Source organism: Oryzias melastigma, linkage group LG1 (genome assembly GCF_002922805.2).
Source record: "Oryzias melastigma strain HK-1 linkage group LG1, ASM292280v2, whole genome shotgun sequence".
Lineage (NCBI taxonomy): Eukaryota > Metazoa > Chordata > Actinopteri > Beloniformes > Adrianichthyidae > Oryzias > Oryzias melastigma.
Window position 1 is genome coordinate 17,365,058 of NC_050512.1, and position 19,008 is coordinate 17,384,065.

A 19,008-nucleotide genomic window follows, 5' to 3' on the forward strand; every position below is an offset into this window, starting at 1 on the left:
CCTGCTCCTTCAACTGTCTCCACCAATCATTCTTGGAGGCTTTATTACATGTCATCCATCTGACCAATCAGAAGTGGTTAATGTCCTTATTTCCTTGTTCTGATTCAGCTCATAAGGTTTTTTAAGTTCCAAAAAAATAACAGCTAAAGGTCGTGTTTGGCGGTGTAACTTTCCACGGTATCCGGTGTAAGATCGTTTAAAAAGTGAACAAAATAATGAAACTTAGAGACGCGATTCTGTCCGTTGTTACTACATCTCCCATAATGCATTGGGCTGAAGTGACAGCGCCTCTGCGCTATAATGAAACACAAAAAATGCATAAATCAAACAGTCTGTTCTCAGTCTTCAAATCTTCTTGAAGAAATCAGAAAAAACAGTTTAGTTTGTGTTTATTATTAACATCCCAGTGTTTGGTCCAAGTCATCTTTATAAAAAAAGAACAGTGGATTTCTAATAATGTCTGGATTGAAGGACAAATTCAGTTTCAGACTTCAGTCACTTTATAATAATAATAATGATAATAAAATAGAAAGAAACAGGATTAAGGTTTAGTGGTCAACAGACACATTCAAACTAGATTGAAACCATTTATTCACCCAAAAAGAAAGAAAAGACTTTTCTTAAAGTTACAATTTTGTCTCAGACAAAAGAATGACAAATCCAACTTAAACATGTTCACTTTTTGTGTAGTTACAATGGAACATAAACACAAATATAATATTATTCTTTTTTGTGTAAAAAAATAAGAAAAAAAAAGTAAAATACAAATAAAAAAATATATATTTTCAATAACATTCTATTGTTTTATGTATTTATTTTTGTGAGGTTACATAAAATTGCATATTAATAACTGGTGGCAAAAGCAACTATGCAGGGAAATGTTCAACTAATTTAGTTGAAAATTTATTTTTGAAAACCATCATCTTTTCATTTTTTTACAGCATTTACGAAAACAGGTTTGTCTGCCTCAGTTATTTAAAAAAATGCATGTGAAATTCTGGAGGAACTGTACATAAATACAGACTATAGAGTTTCTCCTATTATACATTTTTAGATGCTGGTGTGTCGTAGGAGTTTTTTCAAAGAGTGTTCTTTCGCTCAAAAAAGGCAGAGAAACTGTCCTAAAAAATGACAGATTTGTAGATTTTGGTAAAATCTGCATAACCATAACTAATAGACAAGTGAGAACAATTTTACAATCAATCACAAGATCTAGATGGGGCTTTAATAGAGATACATATTCTCCCAGTCATCTCATGTGGATTGCATGTGAAGTTCAAAATAGACATTAGTCACTAGAAGAGATTATTCTACACATTTTTAAGCACAGTTGCTGTCTGATAAAGCATTTTTCAGCTATGTAGGATTTTATGAGCATTGTCAGTCTGGAAATCTGGCTGGGATCCCCTGGGAACCCCTGTGGCCGCAGACAGGATTGCATTTACTGTAATTAACCTTCCTTCAGCACTAGAACTTTTAATTTAAAGAAACAATACACACGATAAATATCAAAGTTGGTTTAATACGCTGTTAACAATTTTGTAGATCAAGAATGTTTTTCTATTATGTCAACAAAGTATAATATTCACAGGTTTGTAATGCTTAGGTTCTTTCTTCTCTGAACATCTATCTATTGCTAGTTCTAAAAATATTCATTAAAGTGTAGCCCTTAGCAGCCTATCGGCTTGTGTCACACAACTCAATAGAAAATGTGGGATGACTCAGAAATGTGTCAGTATAGATGTCAGTTTGTTTACCCAAGCATAAGCAGTCTCAAAGTACACTGATTGTTTTTTTTTTCCTCATTCTGCCATATTTGGCCTTCCTGCTTGTTTGTTTCTCTGCAGTGCTAACATATGACATCAACATAGCTGAGTAATTGTGCTGACTTAAGAATTCATTCGTAGATCAATGCTTATTTTTATTAACGAGTGGTCATAAAATGGACATAATTGTGTGCATCGTATTGAGGACTAAAGATTTTTGTCTGAGGAACTGAGAAAACCTGAACATTCAGAGGAACCGCAGGGGCCTCACAAACAAAAAATGTGAATACTTTGACACAGCTCTGCTCCCTATGACCATGTTGGTGGAGGAACATCAAAGAGCTCATGTAATAATCATTCTTCCTGTTTCCATCCCTGGGCAAAGAGAGGTTTAGGTTGGCTGGAAAGATTTGAGAACTAGCAAGCTTAAACTTGCCCAGCAGACAGAAGGCTGCACGACAGAGGACATAGTTTCTGTCCTCCACAGCCAGATGCAGCTGGTGCTTCTGGACATAATTGCGGGGTTCTGCGTGGACCCACATCTTTACAAACAAGCCGTGTGTGCTAAGTGAAAGCTGGTAAACGAAGCTTCCCTACAGATCAAGGATGGGATAGGAAAACTGACAGGAGGGTCTTTTTTCTGAACAACAGACTGTGCTGAAAAAAAAGACCACAGAAAACCAAAGTCTGCATTAAGGAGTTGGACGCTTTTTCTGCCTCTCCTCCGTCACTCTCAAGGTTTCTCCTGTCCTCTATCCCTCTGAACACAGGGCCTTGCATTTTTCCCTTTTTGAGGACCCTTTATGCTTTCTCACTCTGTAAAAATTGATTGATAAGCTGGTCTTTGAATTTGATGGACAAAATTCTTTCCACCCTAGGAAAGGGGAAAGCATACCTTTCCTGGCCAGATGCTACTTTTGCAGCTTGATACACCAATGGTGGAAGTGGAGCTTGGCGTGTCTATCCCAAACCGTCTGTGGAAGATGATGAAGATGTGTGCCTATTGGAATGCTTGATGATTGGATTTCTGAAAATCAGGACCAGAGGATTTCTGGTTTATCTGGCAGTTTCAAATCTGCTAGACACAACACTTTTACTTTCTGTGAGCCATCTATAACTGACAATATACATTTTCTGCAGACTATGGATTAAGTTCACATAGTGCCTAAAAGAGAACTTTTGAGTTTAAATTATTGAGTATTTTAGCCAAAACTACTACTACTACTATTTAAAATTCTCATTTTAAGTTTAACCAATAAAAAATCTAATTTAAGCTCATATCCCTTGGTGAACATCAGAAATTTGTTCTGTGGTCCACTTGGTTTGTGGTATACCTCACAGAAATGTCATTTAAGGAAAATAGGTCTGAGTTCTTCTGGAATGAGTTCAGAAATGTGTCTAAATTAGTGAAAAAAGTAGCAAACTTGTCTCATTTAAAGTCTAAAGATCTGTTTGGTTTTAAACCAGAAATCAACAAACTATGATTATGTTTGCAAACTGATGACCATCTTCCATGTGTTGTTTTATAGTTTTGTCTTCTGACTGGTGAGACTAAATATTTTCTTATTATTCTTTGTGAATTTAAAAAGATAGTCACATTAAAAAACTAAACATCCCTACAAATGCCAACAGTGCTGTGTTCTATACTGTATGACAATAAGGTCTTAGATGCATTTTTGATTTTACTTAATCACAGGAAGTGCCAAAAATCTGACAAGTGCATCCGCAAGCTCCAGGCATTCATAAGAGTTGCTAAGGATCTGATAGAAAAAAAAAGCTCAATCAGAGCATTAGCCACAAGCACACCGTTTTATGTAAGTTGATGCATGTTCAGTGCCAGCTTATGGGATGGAGCTTTTACAAAACCTTCAACTTGAATTATTTCAAATATCCAGTTAATATAAAGACATTTGAAAATGATTGTGTGTTAGTCTAAGAAATAAAAGCAGCTTTTTGAAATGTGTACATTTTTCCAATTGACACTAGTCTGATATTTTTTTGAAGTTTTAATATTTAAAATTTAATTTCAACATTTTTCAGATTACAAAGTGAAACATAGAAAAAAACATCGAAATTGTTATGTATTGACTTACTTTTACTTATAAAGTAAAAGTTGCTGTAAAGTAAAGGAAAAGCAGCTTATTCTCCAAAAAAATACTATACTTTTAGCCCTAAATTCATTCATTCATCTTCCTGAACGCTTCTTACCTTTCGGGGTCGCGGGGGTGCCGGAGCCTATCCTGGCTACTGATGGGCGAAGGCGGGGTTTACCCTGGACAGGTCGCCAGCCTGTCGCAGGGATAGCCCTAAATGTCACCAATAATCCTATTGTTTATATATGTTTGAGAGGCTGCATGGCTCATCTGGGTGGGTGTAGAACTGACACATTGGGTTATCTTCCCGCGGGGTGGAATGAGCTTCATCCAGTGTGGCTCCTGAGTTGACAAGGCTCGGGCTCCCATGGCTAGCATCACCGCTCAGGTGTGACGTGGGAGTGGTCTAGCTACGGCAGATGACTCCCATTGGCTCCAGGATGGTCGCAGCCACAGGTTCTACCTCCGGGCCTCTGGTCACATGCAAGATGGTACCAGAAACAATCTCTAGCTGGAATATTATGCTACTTTAGCTGCAAGCGGAAATTTCCCAAACTTTAGGAAACCCTTTCAAAAATGATATTTTAAAAACTTTTCAGAGCTATCAGCTTTTAAGGTTTTAAATCTGAATAAACTGTAACTGTCTAGCAGTTTAGAGTGCAAGATGAGCTTCAAATGGGACAGAGAACGTTAATCATTCTATTTGTTTCAAGTCAATATTAACAAGTGTTCAAATTTGTGTAACTACACCCGTTTAACTTGCTTTATTAACTTGACAGTCAGCGCTGCTGCTCAAGTTTTCTCAAAAGTGGAAGCAAATGTGTGTTTCACTGCTAATTGCTAAGACTTGGCGCTCTTTTCAGTGTTGTACACATCACTCTGATCCATCAGGTCTCTGAACTAGAATCTATAGCCATGAAGTTCAGCAGAACTTTTGCTCGCTTTGCCAACAGTGTTTTGATGGAGGATTCATTCATGACCCTCGCACAGCCCCACTGCTTCACTCGTTCTTATCTGAGCTGCTACGAAGCTCCACAATCCACGTTTTGAGATGATACTGGCAGCAACGTGGCACAGAGATCGGTTTAGTACCCATTCCAAGTCAAAACTAAGTAGTACATGTCTCATAACGACTTAAACCGCGATGCTGACTGAACATTTGAAGGATCTTGTTTTGGCCGCAGTGTAGAGTACCTTAAAGAGGCTCTGTGCGCTCTGCTGCCAACTAGTGGTCGGAGTTTAAGGTGGAAAACAAAAGCAAGACGGTGAAGGACGCTCATAAATAATTGAATAAATATTGTCATGTCAATATTTTTAATCGCTACAAGTATCGGCAAATGAAATATCGTGATATATAACTAAATCGATTTTTTCTTACAGCCCTAGTAGCCACAAGGGGTCTTAAGTCTGGATCTCCCTGCGCCCACCTCAGCCCGGATAAGACACAGGGTTGTGTCAGGAAGGGCATCTGGTGTGAAACTCTGCCAGAAGGTAGACAACATTTCAATAAAGATATTTATGCGTATACATGCATAATATATAGTAAAATAAAAACTCCAATGGCACTTCGAGGATTCTAAAGCTTTCTTTTAAAATGTTGAGCAAGAAATTGTCAGCCAAAGGAAAAAGACAAAAAAGAGAGAGTGCGATTGTTCCTGTCTGCTTTATTTCCCTTAAAAGTACAGCCCGAAGCTCTGGATAAATGCCGAGTGTGAGGGGGAAATCCCGGGCACTGATTGGAAGAAAGATTGAACTGAAAGCCTCTAAGCATCAGCATGAAGGAACGCGCCGGGGAACTCAGAGGGATAAATGTGCCACGCAGCCCCTGTTGTCAGCCGGCGCTGAAGGCACGGGTGGCCAGCAGGCGGGCGGGATTTATAACGTGATGAATCCCGGAGGTCTGATAATTATGACTGTCGCTGGGCGGAGATGGGGGAGTGGAGGGGGTGGAGGGGGGCATTTTATCTTAATCACAGCTCTGCTCCATTCAAATTAATTTGACAAATTTACCCCAGTCCTTATTAAAAGGAGCAAATGAACCCCCCCTACTAATACCACCCCCCCTCACTCAACTTTCCAAATGTGTGAAACAAACATGCTGAAAATGTCAAAGATTGAGAGCGGGGCCAGTGCGCACCGTGCGCCCCACCTCCCGAGTGTTTCTATAGTAATTTCCAGCCAATGATCAGTAGGTGTCCACATCCACGCTGCCTCACCTCGGCGCCAATCAGCCACACACAGCGACAGGAGACGCGGACTGAGCAGAGACACAATACCGCCGCCGGAATCGGGAGGAGAGGCGGAAACGCCGCGCCACCTTCTTCTTCCCAGTCCTCCTCCTTCCACACCTATTTTTTGGCTTTTTAATGCACTTTCCGGTCTTGTTGCAGCGTGACAGGAAAGTCGATATGAAATGATTCTTTTGTTTTGAGCGCTCCGAGAGACGCACACACACACGCGCGCGCGCGCGCAGGGTCGCCTCGCCGCGCTCTCCTCAGGCAGCTTGTCTGTGCGTCTTCTCGCATCTTTGCGTTTTATCAGCGTCGCCTCGCAGTAATGTGCCGTTGCGCGGTCGCGGGCTGGTAGCATCTTGGGAGCCCCTCTCGACAGGAACCTGGTAGGTGATGCTCCTTTATTCTCCCCCCCTCATCACTCCATCTGCCTGTGTCTGTGTCCATCCCGGTTTATTTCACCCTCTCCTCCCCGCCTGGATTTGAGGATGCTGTCAGATTATTATTTTTTTTTTCCTTTATAGGGATTTATTTGCGCCGGATTATCTGTGCATGACCTTTGATCTGAACGTGCACCACAAGAAGGAGACAAAATAATAGAATTTTTCATTCAAAAAACACTTTTTTTATTTTTATTATTATATTTTTTTGTCTTGATCCCCTTCATTCACACATATATCCTCCTCCAGCAAGTATTGAACATTTCTGTCTCTCAAAACTTTGTTTACAGGCTGAAAATCAATATCCGTGACTTGATTGCCTTTGGGCGGCATATTTCGCTCCAGGGGTGAATTGATTAAGTAATAATGACCCTGAGGAGGGCTGATCATTAAGGCAAGGAGGTTTTGTTTACGAGCGGCTGCGGGTTGTTTTGGATGCCACATCGACTTTGACTCTGCAGATGCGGAAGGCATTTGTTCCAAAGAAATATGGTGATGTGTCAACGTGGAGTCTGCACTTGTTGGAGATAAGTCAAGGGAGTCTCAGAGGAAACATTAGGACCATTTCAGGTCCCAATTTAGTGCACTCAGTTGGACTGAAGATGTGAAAAATGCCACATTTCCGTCCCGATACGTGCATTTTACCTGCTAAAGAAAAAAAACATGCATGCTCCAGCTTTGGATCATTAGGAGAAAAGTCCAGAATGGGTAATGGGAGTAGGGAGAGATGTGTGTAATGGGCTTTTATCTATGGAAACCAAATCCAGACAGACTGGTGGAGAGAGGAAATGGAGCACCCCACCATCACCACCAACACACACTCGCATACTATCCTGAGGCAGCTGACACTGTGGTTGGTCTGCTCCATGATCTGGTTGTAAATTCACCGGCGGCCATCCCTGAGTGCTGTCACTGTAACAGACGCCATGAATGAATACCAGGTGTCCTCAACAGGAAGAGCAGAGCCATGTTTACACTGATGGGCCACCTCCAACGCTCTGGTGCTGCAGTTGTTTTCAGCACATTTGAAGATGTCTAAGAGTGTTACTCCGTTTGTCTAAAAGCTGACAGTTCTTTAAAGTGTCCGTGCTGTTGGGAATAAGGTAACTTTTCTGTGTATGCGGCTATGCTGTTATAATCTGAAATATTGCAAGACTTTCCTTTAATTTGTTATATTTGTAAGTGAGTTTTATGTTTCATAAAAAGTAAAATAACACCTTTGCAGTTCATCTATCAATACTAAGTGGAGCTGTCACAGATACAGTCTTGATTGTCCTATTCCCAGTTGTCACCTTTAGCAAAACAAAGAAATTCCAACTGATCCTGTTTGCCTTTTTGACGTGTAATTGTTGTTTCTTGTTCCTGTTGTTTGTCACTTTCAGCCCCGAAGAAGAAAAAGGAAAAACCCAGGATGGTAGCCCATTGTTGGTAGCCAGCTTGAGTTTGACGAAGACCACTTTGACTTCCTTGTCCTCCTTTTGAACACTGACGAGCCGTCTTCAGCCATGTCCAACATAAACACTGCACTTTGCATAGAGAACGGACAGAATGCAGATGTGTCTCTCTTGCAAAAGGGTAATCTTCAGGATGGTGGATTAAGCCAGCTTTTGGATTATAACGCCGAAATGGAAAGGTACAGGTCTTTTGCGAACTTTTATAAAACCAATGGGGCATTTCCTCAGACTGCTAAAATTGCCCGTATCACGACACCCATCTTTCCCAGTGCCAGAATCGGCATGTCCCCATGGAACTGTGATAACGCCATGCTCTGGGGAAGGAAATCAGCGGCAATAAACCCTAATAGGACCACCATGCATAGAAATGACTCCCAGAGAACGGGGAAGCCTGGCGTGCCGCCAGAGACGCTGCAAATGGCAAATAATAATTTCCTCTCTACCTTATCCCCTGAACACTGCAGACCTTTAGCAGGAGAATGCATGAACAAGCTGAAATGCGGCACTGCTGAAGCAGAGATAATGAATCTCCCTGAACGCGTTGGAACTTTTTCCGCTATTCCGGCTTTAGGGGGCATCTCATTACCTCCCGGGGTCATCGTCATGACAGCCCTTCACTCCCCCGCAGCCTCAGCAGCCGTTACAGACAGTGCGTTTCAAATTGCCAATCTGGCAGACTGCCCACAGAATAATTCCTCAGCATCCAGTGGAAACCCAGCGAAAAAGAAAAGGAAAAGGTGTGGGGTGTGTGCACCCTGCAGGCGGCTAATCAACTGCGGCGTCTGCAGCAGTTGTCGGAACCGCAAAACCGGTCACCAGATCTGCAAGTTTAGGAAATGCGAGGAGCTGAAGAAGAAACCAGGCTCATCGCTGGAGGTGAGAAACAGGGGCTGTGCTCCCCCCCTCTTTTGTTATTATCCCCGTGCACTCCAAAGCATTAACCTCTTCATCCAGTCACGTTCTAAGCCCTTGAAAATTGTTTCCATGCCCACCCATGCCTGAACATCCCCCCGGTTTCTCAAATCTGCCTACCCGCCTAGCCTAATTGGCAGTAATTAGGGGTGTTTGTGTGGAGCGCAAGCTGAGCTTGGCTCAGACACCCCTAATTGCTGCCAGTCAGGCTGGGGCTGGAACGCATTCGAACAACCCCAAGCTTGGCTCTGTTCCAAACAGGGATGGGAAATGGTTTTCAGCAGAGAGCCATCTCTCTCTGCACCCAGTCATTTTAACCAATTATGGAAACCGTCTCTGGATGGGGGGAATCAATACCCCACAAAGCCTCAGTCTGCGGCCACCAAGAAATGGTGAGAGTGGCGGAATTGCTGATGGCATTTCTTAATGCAACCGTGTTTTGTGTGTGTGGGGTTGTCATCAGCAAAAGACGTGCACCGATTCCCACTTTAATTCACAAATTTACATCAGAGGATGGAATTAAATCCTTTTACAACACCTTTTCTTTATTGTGGATCAGCGTGGGGCATAATTGCAAAAAGACGGTAAAAATAAAAAGATAAAGTTTCTATATCACATGAAACAAACCCAAAATTAAAAAAATATCTCAAATCCCAGGAGGGAAGAAAATTGATTAAGAATTTACAGATCAAAAAGTTTAAACTCAATTCCCTTTTGATGCTTCATTCCAATCAATATGAACTTGTGAAAATGTTCCTTAGTGCAGAGACTGAACTTTGCCTCCTGCTAACATGAGGATGTGTTCCTAACAAATGCAACCTGAGGCCTGGAGAAATTGTTCATTAATTAAATGATTACACGGGCAGTAAAATTGGGTTAATTAAAAAGCATTACCTAATCTCCTTTAGTGAAAATACCCTGTTTGATTCTTTTGTTAACTATTATTAAGACGTCAGTCTGATTCTTTTGTTTGAGCTTTTCAATTGGTGGTTATTTATAGATGCTCCCAGAATGTTGTTTTTGTTTACTTCCTGAATATTGTATACAGATTAGACTTCTCTTAGTCAAAGTGGATCACATGTGTCACTAAAAGCAATGATGGATGCATTTGCATGTCTGCCTACTGTTGTTTTTGTTTAGGTTAGTGGGAAATTGATATTATAATCTCATTGTTTTGATGGTTTCTGTTTCTTAAACTCTTCAGTGCTGAATGAAGCTTCCAGATTTTTATTCAAGATTTGTAAACCTTCAGTCCATGGTTTTACTTTCAAATGAATCATTTTTAGACTAAAACACAAACTTGAAAGATCTAGTTAGTCAGTTTTTACTCACTTTGCCCTCCTAAACTTTGTAGAAAATCCTGTAACACAAGTCTAGCAATAGTTGACTAAATACCTGGTTGGACATGTATGCAGTTACTCCAGTAAAAGCTTCTATTTTAATAGTACTCTCCCAGAAATTTTGATTTAAAAAATCTGCCTTAAAACTTTCTTCATAGAAAAGCAAAATCAAGAGTTAGAAATATTCTCAGTTGATAAAGATGAACCAAAATGTCCAAAAATAGAGAAAAAATGTGTTTTTTGTGACTTTTGCAGCATAAACTGGGTTGTTTTTTTATTAAAGAATGAAATACTTAATCAGAAAGAACATCTAGGGACTTTCAATCTATAAACTGTTGATAGACGTGCCAATGTCTTGTACCAAGTGGTGCTCCAGGCAAGGTGTCCAAATGTGAACTCATAGTAATTATGAGTTAGTAGAATTTTTTTTGGAAAACATTTATTTTTAAAAATGATTCAATTTTCAAAGAATACTTTATAAACTCTTAAAATAATTCACTGCTCAAGCTATAATAGCTATTTTTAGCACAGCTCCGTTAATTACAGGTGCATGTTCTGCTGGTGGAATGCTTGTGAGGTTAATGGTGTCTTTAAGGTGTTTAGATTTGGCAATTTTTTGCACTTTAACAAAAGGAAAAAACCTATAAGAACAGTTCCTTGAAGAGAATTCATTTGGATTTGATTGAGAGGTGTCACCAATCAGCATTAACATGCAGATTCCCAACAAGGTCACATGTGTTCTCACCATTTTTTTTTTACCTTACTCATATAATCACAGTCACAAACAACTGCACACTCCAAACATAGCGGAGCATAGTTTATTTTTTTTGCCTTGGAAGAGACGAGCAGCTACTGGCAGCCATTTAGATTTGGCTGTCAATGTTTTCCACATGGGAATCACCCTGAACTAATTATATCTTAAGCAGAGGTGGAAAATGCAAATCAGAATTTTACTCACACGGCTGAAATCGGAGAGCCAATTTAATCTAATACCCCCTTTAATTTAGCGCGCTAATGCGAGGCCCCAGAGAATTGCCCCGTGTCACTGCTGTGCTGTTCAGCAGCAGCTCCAGCTCAGTGTCTGTGCTGCTCTCAGGCTCCAGGATGGATTAGTCTGGCAGCGAAATCTCATCTAACCTAACATTTCCCCAGCAGTTACCTCTGCATAGCTCGAGCTCAGATGGCTCAAAGGTCCTCTGTTAACATTCAAATGCAATAATCGCATGAGGCCAAGGTGTATGAGTCTTCTCTGTTTACTTCACCTGTTTACCTTAAATGGAATTTTATTTCTGCAAAGATGTGTGGATGGAAAAGGCTCATTTAGTTAATGAAATCAAGTGTTGGAAGAGATTGTGTTGGTCAGCCTGTTAAAAAAATATGGAAAACTTGAGGATTTTTATATGACAAAATTATGCTATTTTTTACTGATTTCTGTCATAAACGAGAGAGTAGTTGTAAGCAAAAATTATTGTGAAAAGAAAACAGATGAATTGTTAGATTTTGCAATAAAACACACATTTAAAGAGAAAAAATGCATTGTATCCCATTTTCTAAACTTATTTATCTGCTTGAAAAACAGTTTTAAAGTGGCTTCATATAAGTCGGGGACAGGCAACTCCTATCCTGCATGTTTTCCACATCCCCTACTCTGGCATGTTCTGATTGGTTGGACACACCAGGTAATCAGTCATGAGTAGAGCTTGGATATCTGGAAATCATCCAGACACTGCGGCCCTCGAGGCCTGGAGTTGCCTATCCCTGATATAAGTCAACAGAACTTCTCTAAAATGACAGTAACTTCTCCTCTTTTTGGGCACTAATATGCCTTATTTAGAATGTACTAATGAGACAGTTATTTAAAAAAAACACTATGAACAAAATTGTGTTTTGGGTGTTTTCAACACATAGCATTTTTCTAATGATATAGGACCTTTATAAAGAAAGTAAAGCATAGAGCTGCGATAGTTTTTTTTTTTTTTTTAATATGGGCTAAAATCCCTATAAACATAATTAAAAGACCACTGGGGTCACTTTTACAACTGAGCAAAAGATGATCAAAGTGATTTTTACCTTTTTCTTTCAACGTATTTTTGTCCACTTTAATTTTTAGATTAAAAAAAAAAAGCTTGAGGTGTGAATTACACCACACTCATGAAAAAAAAACATGTATAGATTGCTTCTTTGACCTCCAAAAATAGAAATGCAAAATAAACCTTAAAGAACAATTGGAGATTCCATAGTAAATGTTTTTGTTTGTTTGTTTATTTGTTGTCAGGGTTTCACTGCATATGAAGCCGTGTAACAACCCATAAAATGAGGTTCTATTTATCTATTTTCTTTGTGCCCATCTTCTTCATTGGGGTCATTGGGCTGGTTGAAGCCTAAACCAAGGTACATCCTGCATTAGACCAGAAATAAAAACATGCATCCACATGTGCTTTGGTTCTCACCCACGGGTAGTTTAGAGTCTCCAGTTAACCTATGAGAGGAAGTTTTAGGCTGTGGAAGGAAACAAAAACTCCCACAAAAGCACAGGCACAACACGTTCTGTTCAATACAAGTCAGTTTATTTATACACCGAGATTATCTCAAAGCGCAACAGAAAAAGAGCAAAAAGTATCAGACAGAGCTTTAATTAATTATGACAGTAATGATCCAATTCAGTCCAAATAAGTCTAATATAACCGCATTGTCCTTAGTATTTAATAACAGCCTTTATGAGTGACCAAAAGATTACATGGAAAGGTTTTCAGTGTCATCCTCATTATGACAAGCAGAAGACAACTCCTTTCAAATGGAAGATTAGCCTCCAGCAGGACAGGAAACAGACTGACAGGTAAAATACTGGAACATCTGACAATCAGGGAGGTTAGAGACTGTAGTAATGAAGGTGAAAGAAGCAGACGCACAAACAGAATCACTGGAACATCTGCGATAGGACAGCAGTAGGAGACCATGAAGCATATCTGTTCTAAGAGAAACAGCAAGATAATTTTGTTACTAGAAAATACAGTCCTTTCTTTACTGGATTTAGACCTTTTTGTGAGCAGAATATCCTAACTTCTCTACTTCTGTGCAGCACGCAAACAAATTAAAGTTCATGATATGGAGAATTCTAATCAGTTTTTGGAAAAACTTACTCTGTTATTCTGACAAAATATGTGTTTTGGGTGCTTTTAACAGGTTCTTGTGGCATTTTTCTGATGACGAAGGACAAGTTTAAAGAAAATTAAGCTAAAAAAATGGATTTCTGATGATTTTTTTGACAAAAAATGTAGTTTGAAAAAGCTTTTAGCTGTGATATATGCGCTACAATCGGCAACGTCTTTTTGTTCCCATTGAAATATAAAGCTGGACAAAGCAAATCTTCGACGTCACCAGTAGAAAATCCCTAACCTTGGGTTCAAGCTAAATTAAGTACATTTTGTCACAATTTTTCTGCTCTACGGAGTTCGTCATTTTAGGACCAGACGTTGTTAGTAAGCAGTGATTGGTCTGAGTCATCATTGCTACGGCAATCACTCGCTAATCAGGAGTGAGTTTGTTGGAAAGCCACACCCCTTTCTCTGAAAACGGCCTCGGGAGAATCTGTCAATCAAATGTTTCGAACATTGGAGGTGGGGCCAGTGGGCACCACATGCTTTTATTGAGGCGTCTGATTGGGCAGTTTATAACTTGAATAACTTACAATGAAGAAAATATGTTGTGAGAAAAAAATAGGTTTAGCAAGAGCATGTTGAAAAGAGACACCAGAGCAAGAATTGTTATTCTAAATGAGTAATAGCAGTTCATTTTTTAAGTAGAAGTCTATGGGATTTTGGCTTTCTGGGACAAGTGGGTACTTCTTCTTTGGGACGCTAGTTCTCTCTATGTGTTTACCTCATCGAGCTGGCTCAAAACTTCAATATTGCTCACCATTTTTGTAATTTCAGGTTAGGGGTGTAAGCTAGCGGAAGAGCATGTAAACAGATGAGTGATGGGAAATCCATGTTGTCCTGCTCACAACTCAGCGAGGAATTTCCAATCAACTACTTCCGCTCTGCAGAAACTATGTCTTAAAAGACGATAGAGTTTTGAAAGTTTTGTCAAAAAATGTCAGAATCATATAGTTAAAAGGACACTGAGAAAAGAAAATCAAAATATGACTGGAGTGGGTCGTCTTGTATTCACTCAGAGCTTGAATTTCCCATAATTCTTTCCAAGCCGTTATTTTTTTATAGGAATTTATGGTGAATGACTTTATATTAAGAGTCTAATGCCAACTGACAGATGTCTAAACCAACATCCTCCTCTGTAATACAGTTCAATAGAAACATGACATCCTCATCACTTCAAGAGTCGGTTCACTGGGTTATTGAGTACATTGATGGAAACAATTTGACTGGACCACACTTTTGTTTTTTTAGAACCAGAAAACAACAAAATCAGCTCCCGAAAAAGCAGCAAAAGGGCAACGCAAAATCCAGTCAAGCAGATTTCAGTTTCAATTAAAAAATGTCAAAGGCCAGCATCAAGTCATGTGAAGGAAATCAGCATCTCAGTGTAGGGAGGGCTGATCTGTCTGCTCCGCTCTTTGTGCAGTGTCAATATGACCACATGAAATGGCTGGGATGAAAAGGTGGTTAGGCTGCCGAGCGAGAAACCTTTGCTATGGCGATGAAAGACAAGGCTCGCAAATGCTAGAGAGGCAGGACCTTGAGGAAAATAGCCTGGATTCAACCCCTTAATGAGAGTAGGGGAACCAAATAAGCAACGGCAGCCAGGTCTAATTTGTTTTAGGTGTGCTCAGAATAGATAAAGACAAATCTGTGGCCTTCACCCCTCCCCCTAAACCTTTGCCTGCCTGGAGATAACACTCAGTGCTCTCAGTCAATCTCCATGGGCTAATATGAGAGGGGTAAAGAATAAATAAAAAAAAGTGGAGATGGGAAAGCCTGAGGGACGCAAGGCCTTTAGATCTGCGAATATCTAACTTGCTGGATTTATTCAGGCTTAAAAATCGCAGATTAATTTGGTGGCAGAGGTTTGGGGGAAAAGAGAAAAAATGGATGAGGGGGGGTGTACGCTGCCTCGCATCTCAAACCTAAAGGTCACCAGTAAGCTCCTGTCAAGACAATGGGATTTTGCCATCTGAAACACAATGCAGACCGCTTAATTATACACAACTTCCCTGCGAGCTACCCTCAGCTTCTTAAGAGCCTGGGCCCCCTTAGTCGCTGTCATGCCCTTTCTCCCACTAGACCGGTTGTGCCGTGTGGATTTCCTGTCATCTTCCATTTGCACGGAGTGGCTGTTCTGCTTAGGCCGCAGCTCTGCAGAGACGGGCGCACACTGCTGTTAAAGAATTCATTGAGTTTGCCACCGCCGCCAATTAAGAGCAAATCGTAATTGGAGACATCTGGACGATGCCTTTACATTATGTGGTCGGCCGCCTCCTCTGCCCCTGTTTAATTCAACGTCCGTGATTCAGTGGCGAATGAGAACCCGTTGTATTTATTACAACGCAAGTCGGGCGCCGACAGACAGACAGAGAGATGGGGCGGGAAAGGAAAAGCGCTGTAGTGGAGGGTGGACGGCGTGAAAGAGCAGGTGCGGCAGGACGCTAATGTGTGGCGCTTTAAAATTTAAACAGATGAGAGTAAATTATTGATACGGACTCTGGCTGAGAAGTTAAAAGGTATCTCATCATTACTGAGCGGCTGTATGAAAAAGTGTGAGAGAAAAGACTTCAGTAATTGCATCAGGGGAGCAGGTTGAGCGCAGAGCGTTGCAACGAGATGATATCACAGTGTGATGGTGAACTCTTCCATCGTTCTGCTCTGTGAGCTCAGTTTGTTTATGAATGCTCAAAAAGTGACTTCAAACTAAATGGTTAAACATTTAAAATATGATAGATAAGAAAAAGTTTTGGGTCAAAATAAAGAAAACGTAAAAAAAACAATGCGTGTGTATTGTAGACTATAAGGGAAGTTTACTGAAGTAACAGCTAAGAAAATAAAAATATTTACACAGTCTGTTGAAATGAGGGCCCTTTTTCATTATTATTATTATTTATTAATTAATTAATTTATTTATTGCAACAAAACTGACTAAAATTTCAATTAGCGCTGAAACTACAGGTGAAGGACGGTTTGTGCTGACCCTAACACACTTATTTTTTGATGAAGCGTTTTAAGAAGACAGATGAGTTTCCCACTTTATGCATGTGTCCATGTTAGTTGAAATGAGGGCCCTGATGGCAGAAAAGATGGCGGCTGAAAATCTTTAGCTGATAGAAGTCCAAGACCAGAATCTCATCACCCGCCCACCACCCCCCGCCACACACTTTATTAATACTTGTTTTGGATGAAAAAGACTACAAGGTGACCCTAACAGATACTTTTTTTTCTTTTTTTTGCCTTCCAAGCTTTGAACCTTTAACACCTGAGGTGTTTGTCAAAACTTTCAATGCTCTTTGACATACAGTAACTCCTTACCCGATCAATGTGAATTATCTGCAGAGAAAAGCAGTTTTAAGCTGGTAAGCAACACTTTAAAGCGACTTTTCACCAATATTACATGTCCTTCATAAGAAAAAAGCCACAGGAATGTGTTAAAAAAAACACCAAAAAACACTTATTTTTATTGGTGTGAGTCTTTAAATAAAAACTATTAATTCTATATTAGCTTTAGCATCAATAACTGGAAATCTTGCTGTTTTGCATTGTTGTTGTACAGTAAATAAAAGTATTTTTTTGAGTGAAGGAAAAGAAGGAAACAGACCAGAACACCTTTTGATCCTTAAAGTCCCAAAATACTTTTTTTAAGGAAATAAAGCTTACTTTAGATTAAGTTTGTTCCATACATTGGTTTTCCGCCACACATTTTCTACTTAGTTGACCTTTTTTAAAAAACATGGAAACCCGAATTACTTGAAACAAAACTTCAAGAAGTAACTTTAGAACTTTTGGTAATGGCGTATACTTGAAGAGCACTTTTCTGCCCACCTTGAAGGCCCAAAGCGCTTTAGAGTCACAGCCCCATTCACACACATTCACACACTGATGGTGGCTCCATAGAGGCAATGTGGGGTTCAGTGTCCCACCCAAGGATACTTCGACAAATGGGCGAGAAAGGCGGGAATTAAACCTGCAATCTTCCGATTGAACTTGAATGAAACTGTCATTTTTTCTAATACTCTAGGAAAGTTTCTCAAAAAACAATATGAATGTTGTTTTTAGGATTCCTGAGCAGAAATATTTAAATTCTTACTTTATGTAAATGTGACATTCTCGTATTTTCAAGGTTCTTAACCTTAGAACACAACCAGGAAAGTCTTTTTCCTGAGCTTAGCCACGAGAAAAATGTCTTACTGGACATTTTCTAACCTGATTGTTAGATTCTGGAAAGGAAAATGATGCAAGCGTACATTTTAAAGGGATAATTCATGACGAAAGAAATGGGTCTGTGTGATTTAAGCATCTGAGTTTCCTCAACTCACATCCTTCTGTGCGGCTTCCCTTTCTATTGTGGGTCGGATCTCAGATCATAAATTTTTCAAACCAAGCATCTGACACCATGCTAAGAGAGATTTTTCAACTTTTCTTTTTTTTGTTAAGAAGATTGTGTGTTACAGATGTCATGGAGGTGTGAAGTCCGCCTGTGGTCCAGTAGTAAAGGGTGGGATTTTTAAAGCCCCAGTGATAACACTGTGGATTTTTTTTTTTTTTTACTTCTTTGTCTTCATTTTAGCTAATAATCCTTTGAGCTGTTCAAAATTTGTTGTCATTTCTTGAGAGATTCCATCTTTGGCATCTATTCAGGAAAGAAATCCTTCAAGCTGCTATGGATGTAAGCTGTGATCAGTTTCTCAAAAGACAGAAAACTCAGTAAAAAAATGCTCTTTTTTTCTCATTAAACAAAAGGGTTCCTCTTCTGTTATCTCCTTCTTTAAGTATTTGCCTGAAGCGTTTTGTCTTACACATCAATACATTTCATTTTTTGCTGAAATAACTTTACGGGATGTTACAATTTTTTTTTTTTTTTATCTCAGATTGACAAAATATCTTTAAGAATTAATTCAAATTGATTTGGGTAAAATGTTGGCTGAAGTATTTCATACTTTTATGACTTGTTTTTATACTTTCTTTAAGTGGGAATGTATATATATTTCTAAATATGTTAAAATCGTGCTGAAGTCTCATAGTTTAGTTGGATGAAACGGGTCTATTGAGCTTCATTTTGACCAAATCTGAATATAAATAGTGAAATTTGCCATAGGTATGATATGAAATAGTCGCTTAACAAGATAGAATGTGTACATCTATTTCTTAATTTCATTTTACAAATCAGCATCTTCTGTTCTTATAAACACATTTCTGTCAAGTACCGTCAAATGAGGACATTCATCAATCAATTGTCAGATCCCAGTTTCTAATTGTTTTATTCTGAAATCCACCTGTTATGTGTAAAAGAACTCATAATTTTTCATCAGATAAAAGACAAAAAAGTGAAACAGGCTAAAATTTTATATTCTGGATCATATTAGCCAACTGCCTTGTTTCTAAATATTTAAAAGGGTTTTCAATCTTCCTAAAGTAGGGTTTTCCAATTAAACATTTTGCAAAGATTGCCAGATTTGGTGAGGTGAACATGTAGTTTAGGCCCATTCTTTGAAACCTTATGCAAATTAACTATTAAATGACAATTATTTTGCAATAGCATACTTTTATGTCTTCAAAAAAATTCACTGGATTTTTTTAACAAAGTTACTGTAAACTTTATATTTGAAGA

General features: G+C 39.3%; 1 protein-coding gene across 2 annotated transcripts in view; it reads left to right on the forward strand.

Annotated features, from left to right (window-relative positions):
- Positions 1-6,001: 6,001 nt before the first annotated feature.
- The window catches only part of cxxc4 (CXXC finger 4), a 28,502-nt gene continuing 15,495 nt past the window's right edge, over positions 6,002-19,008 (forward strand). The window contains exons 1-2 of one of the 2 annotated variants that reach the window (XM_036212509.1): positions 6,002-6,476; positions 7,913-9,964. In XM_036212509.1, the coding sequence (XP_036068402.1) occupies positions 8,036-8,986 (951 nt within the window). In that variant the 5' untranslated portion in view covers positions 6,002-6,476; positions 7,913-8,035 and the 3' untranslated portion in view covers positions 8,987-9,964. Of the gene's footprint in view, positions 6,477-7,912; positions 9,965-19,008 lie in introns of those variants that run through there. The other variant, XM_024289330.2, reaches the window with a different exon arrangement.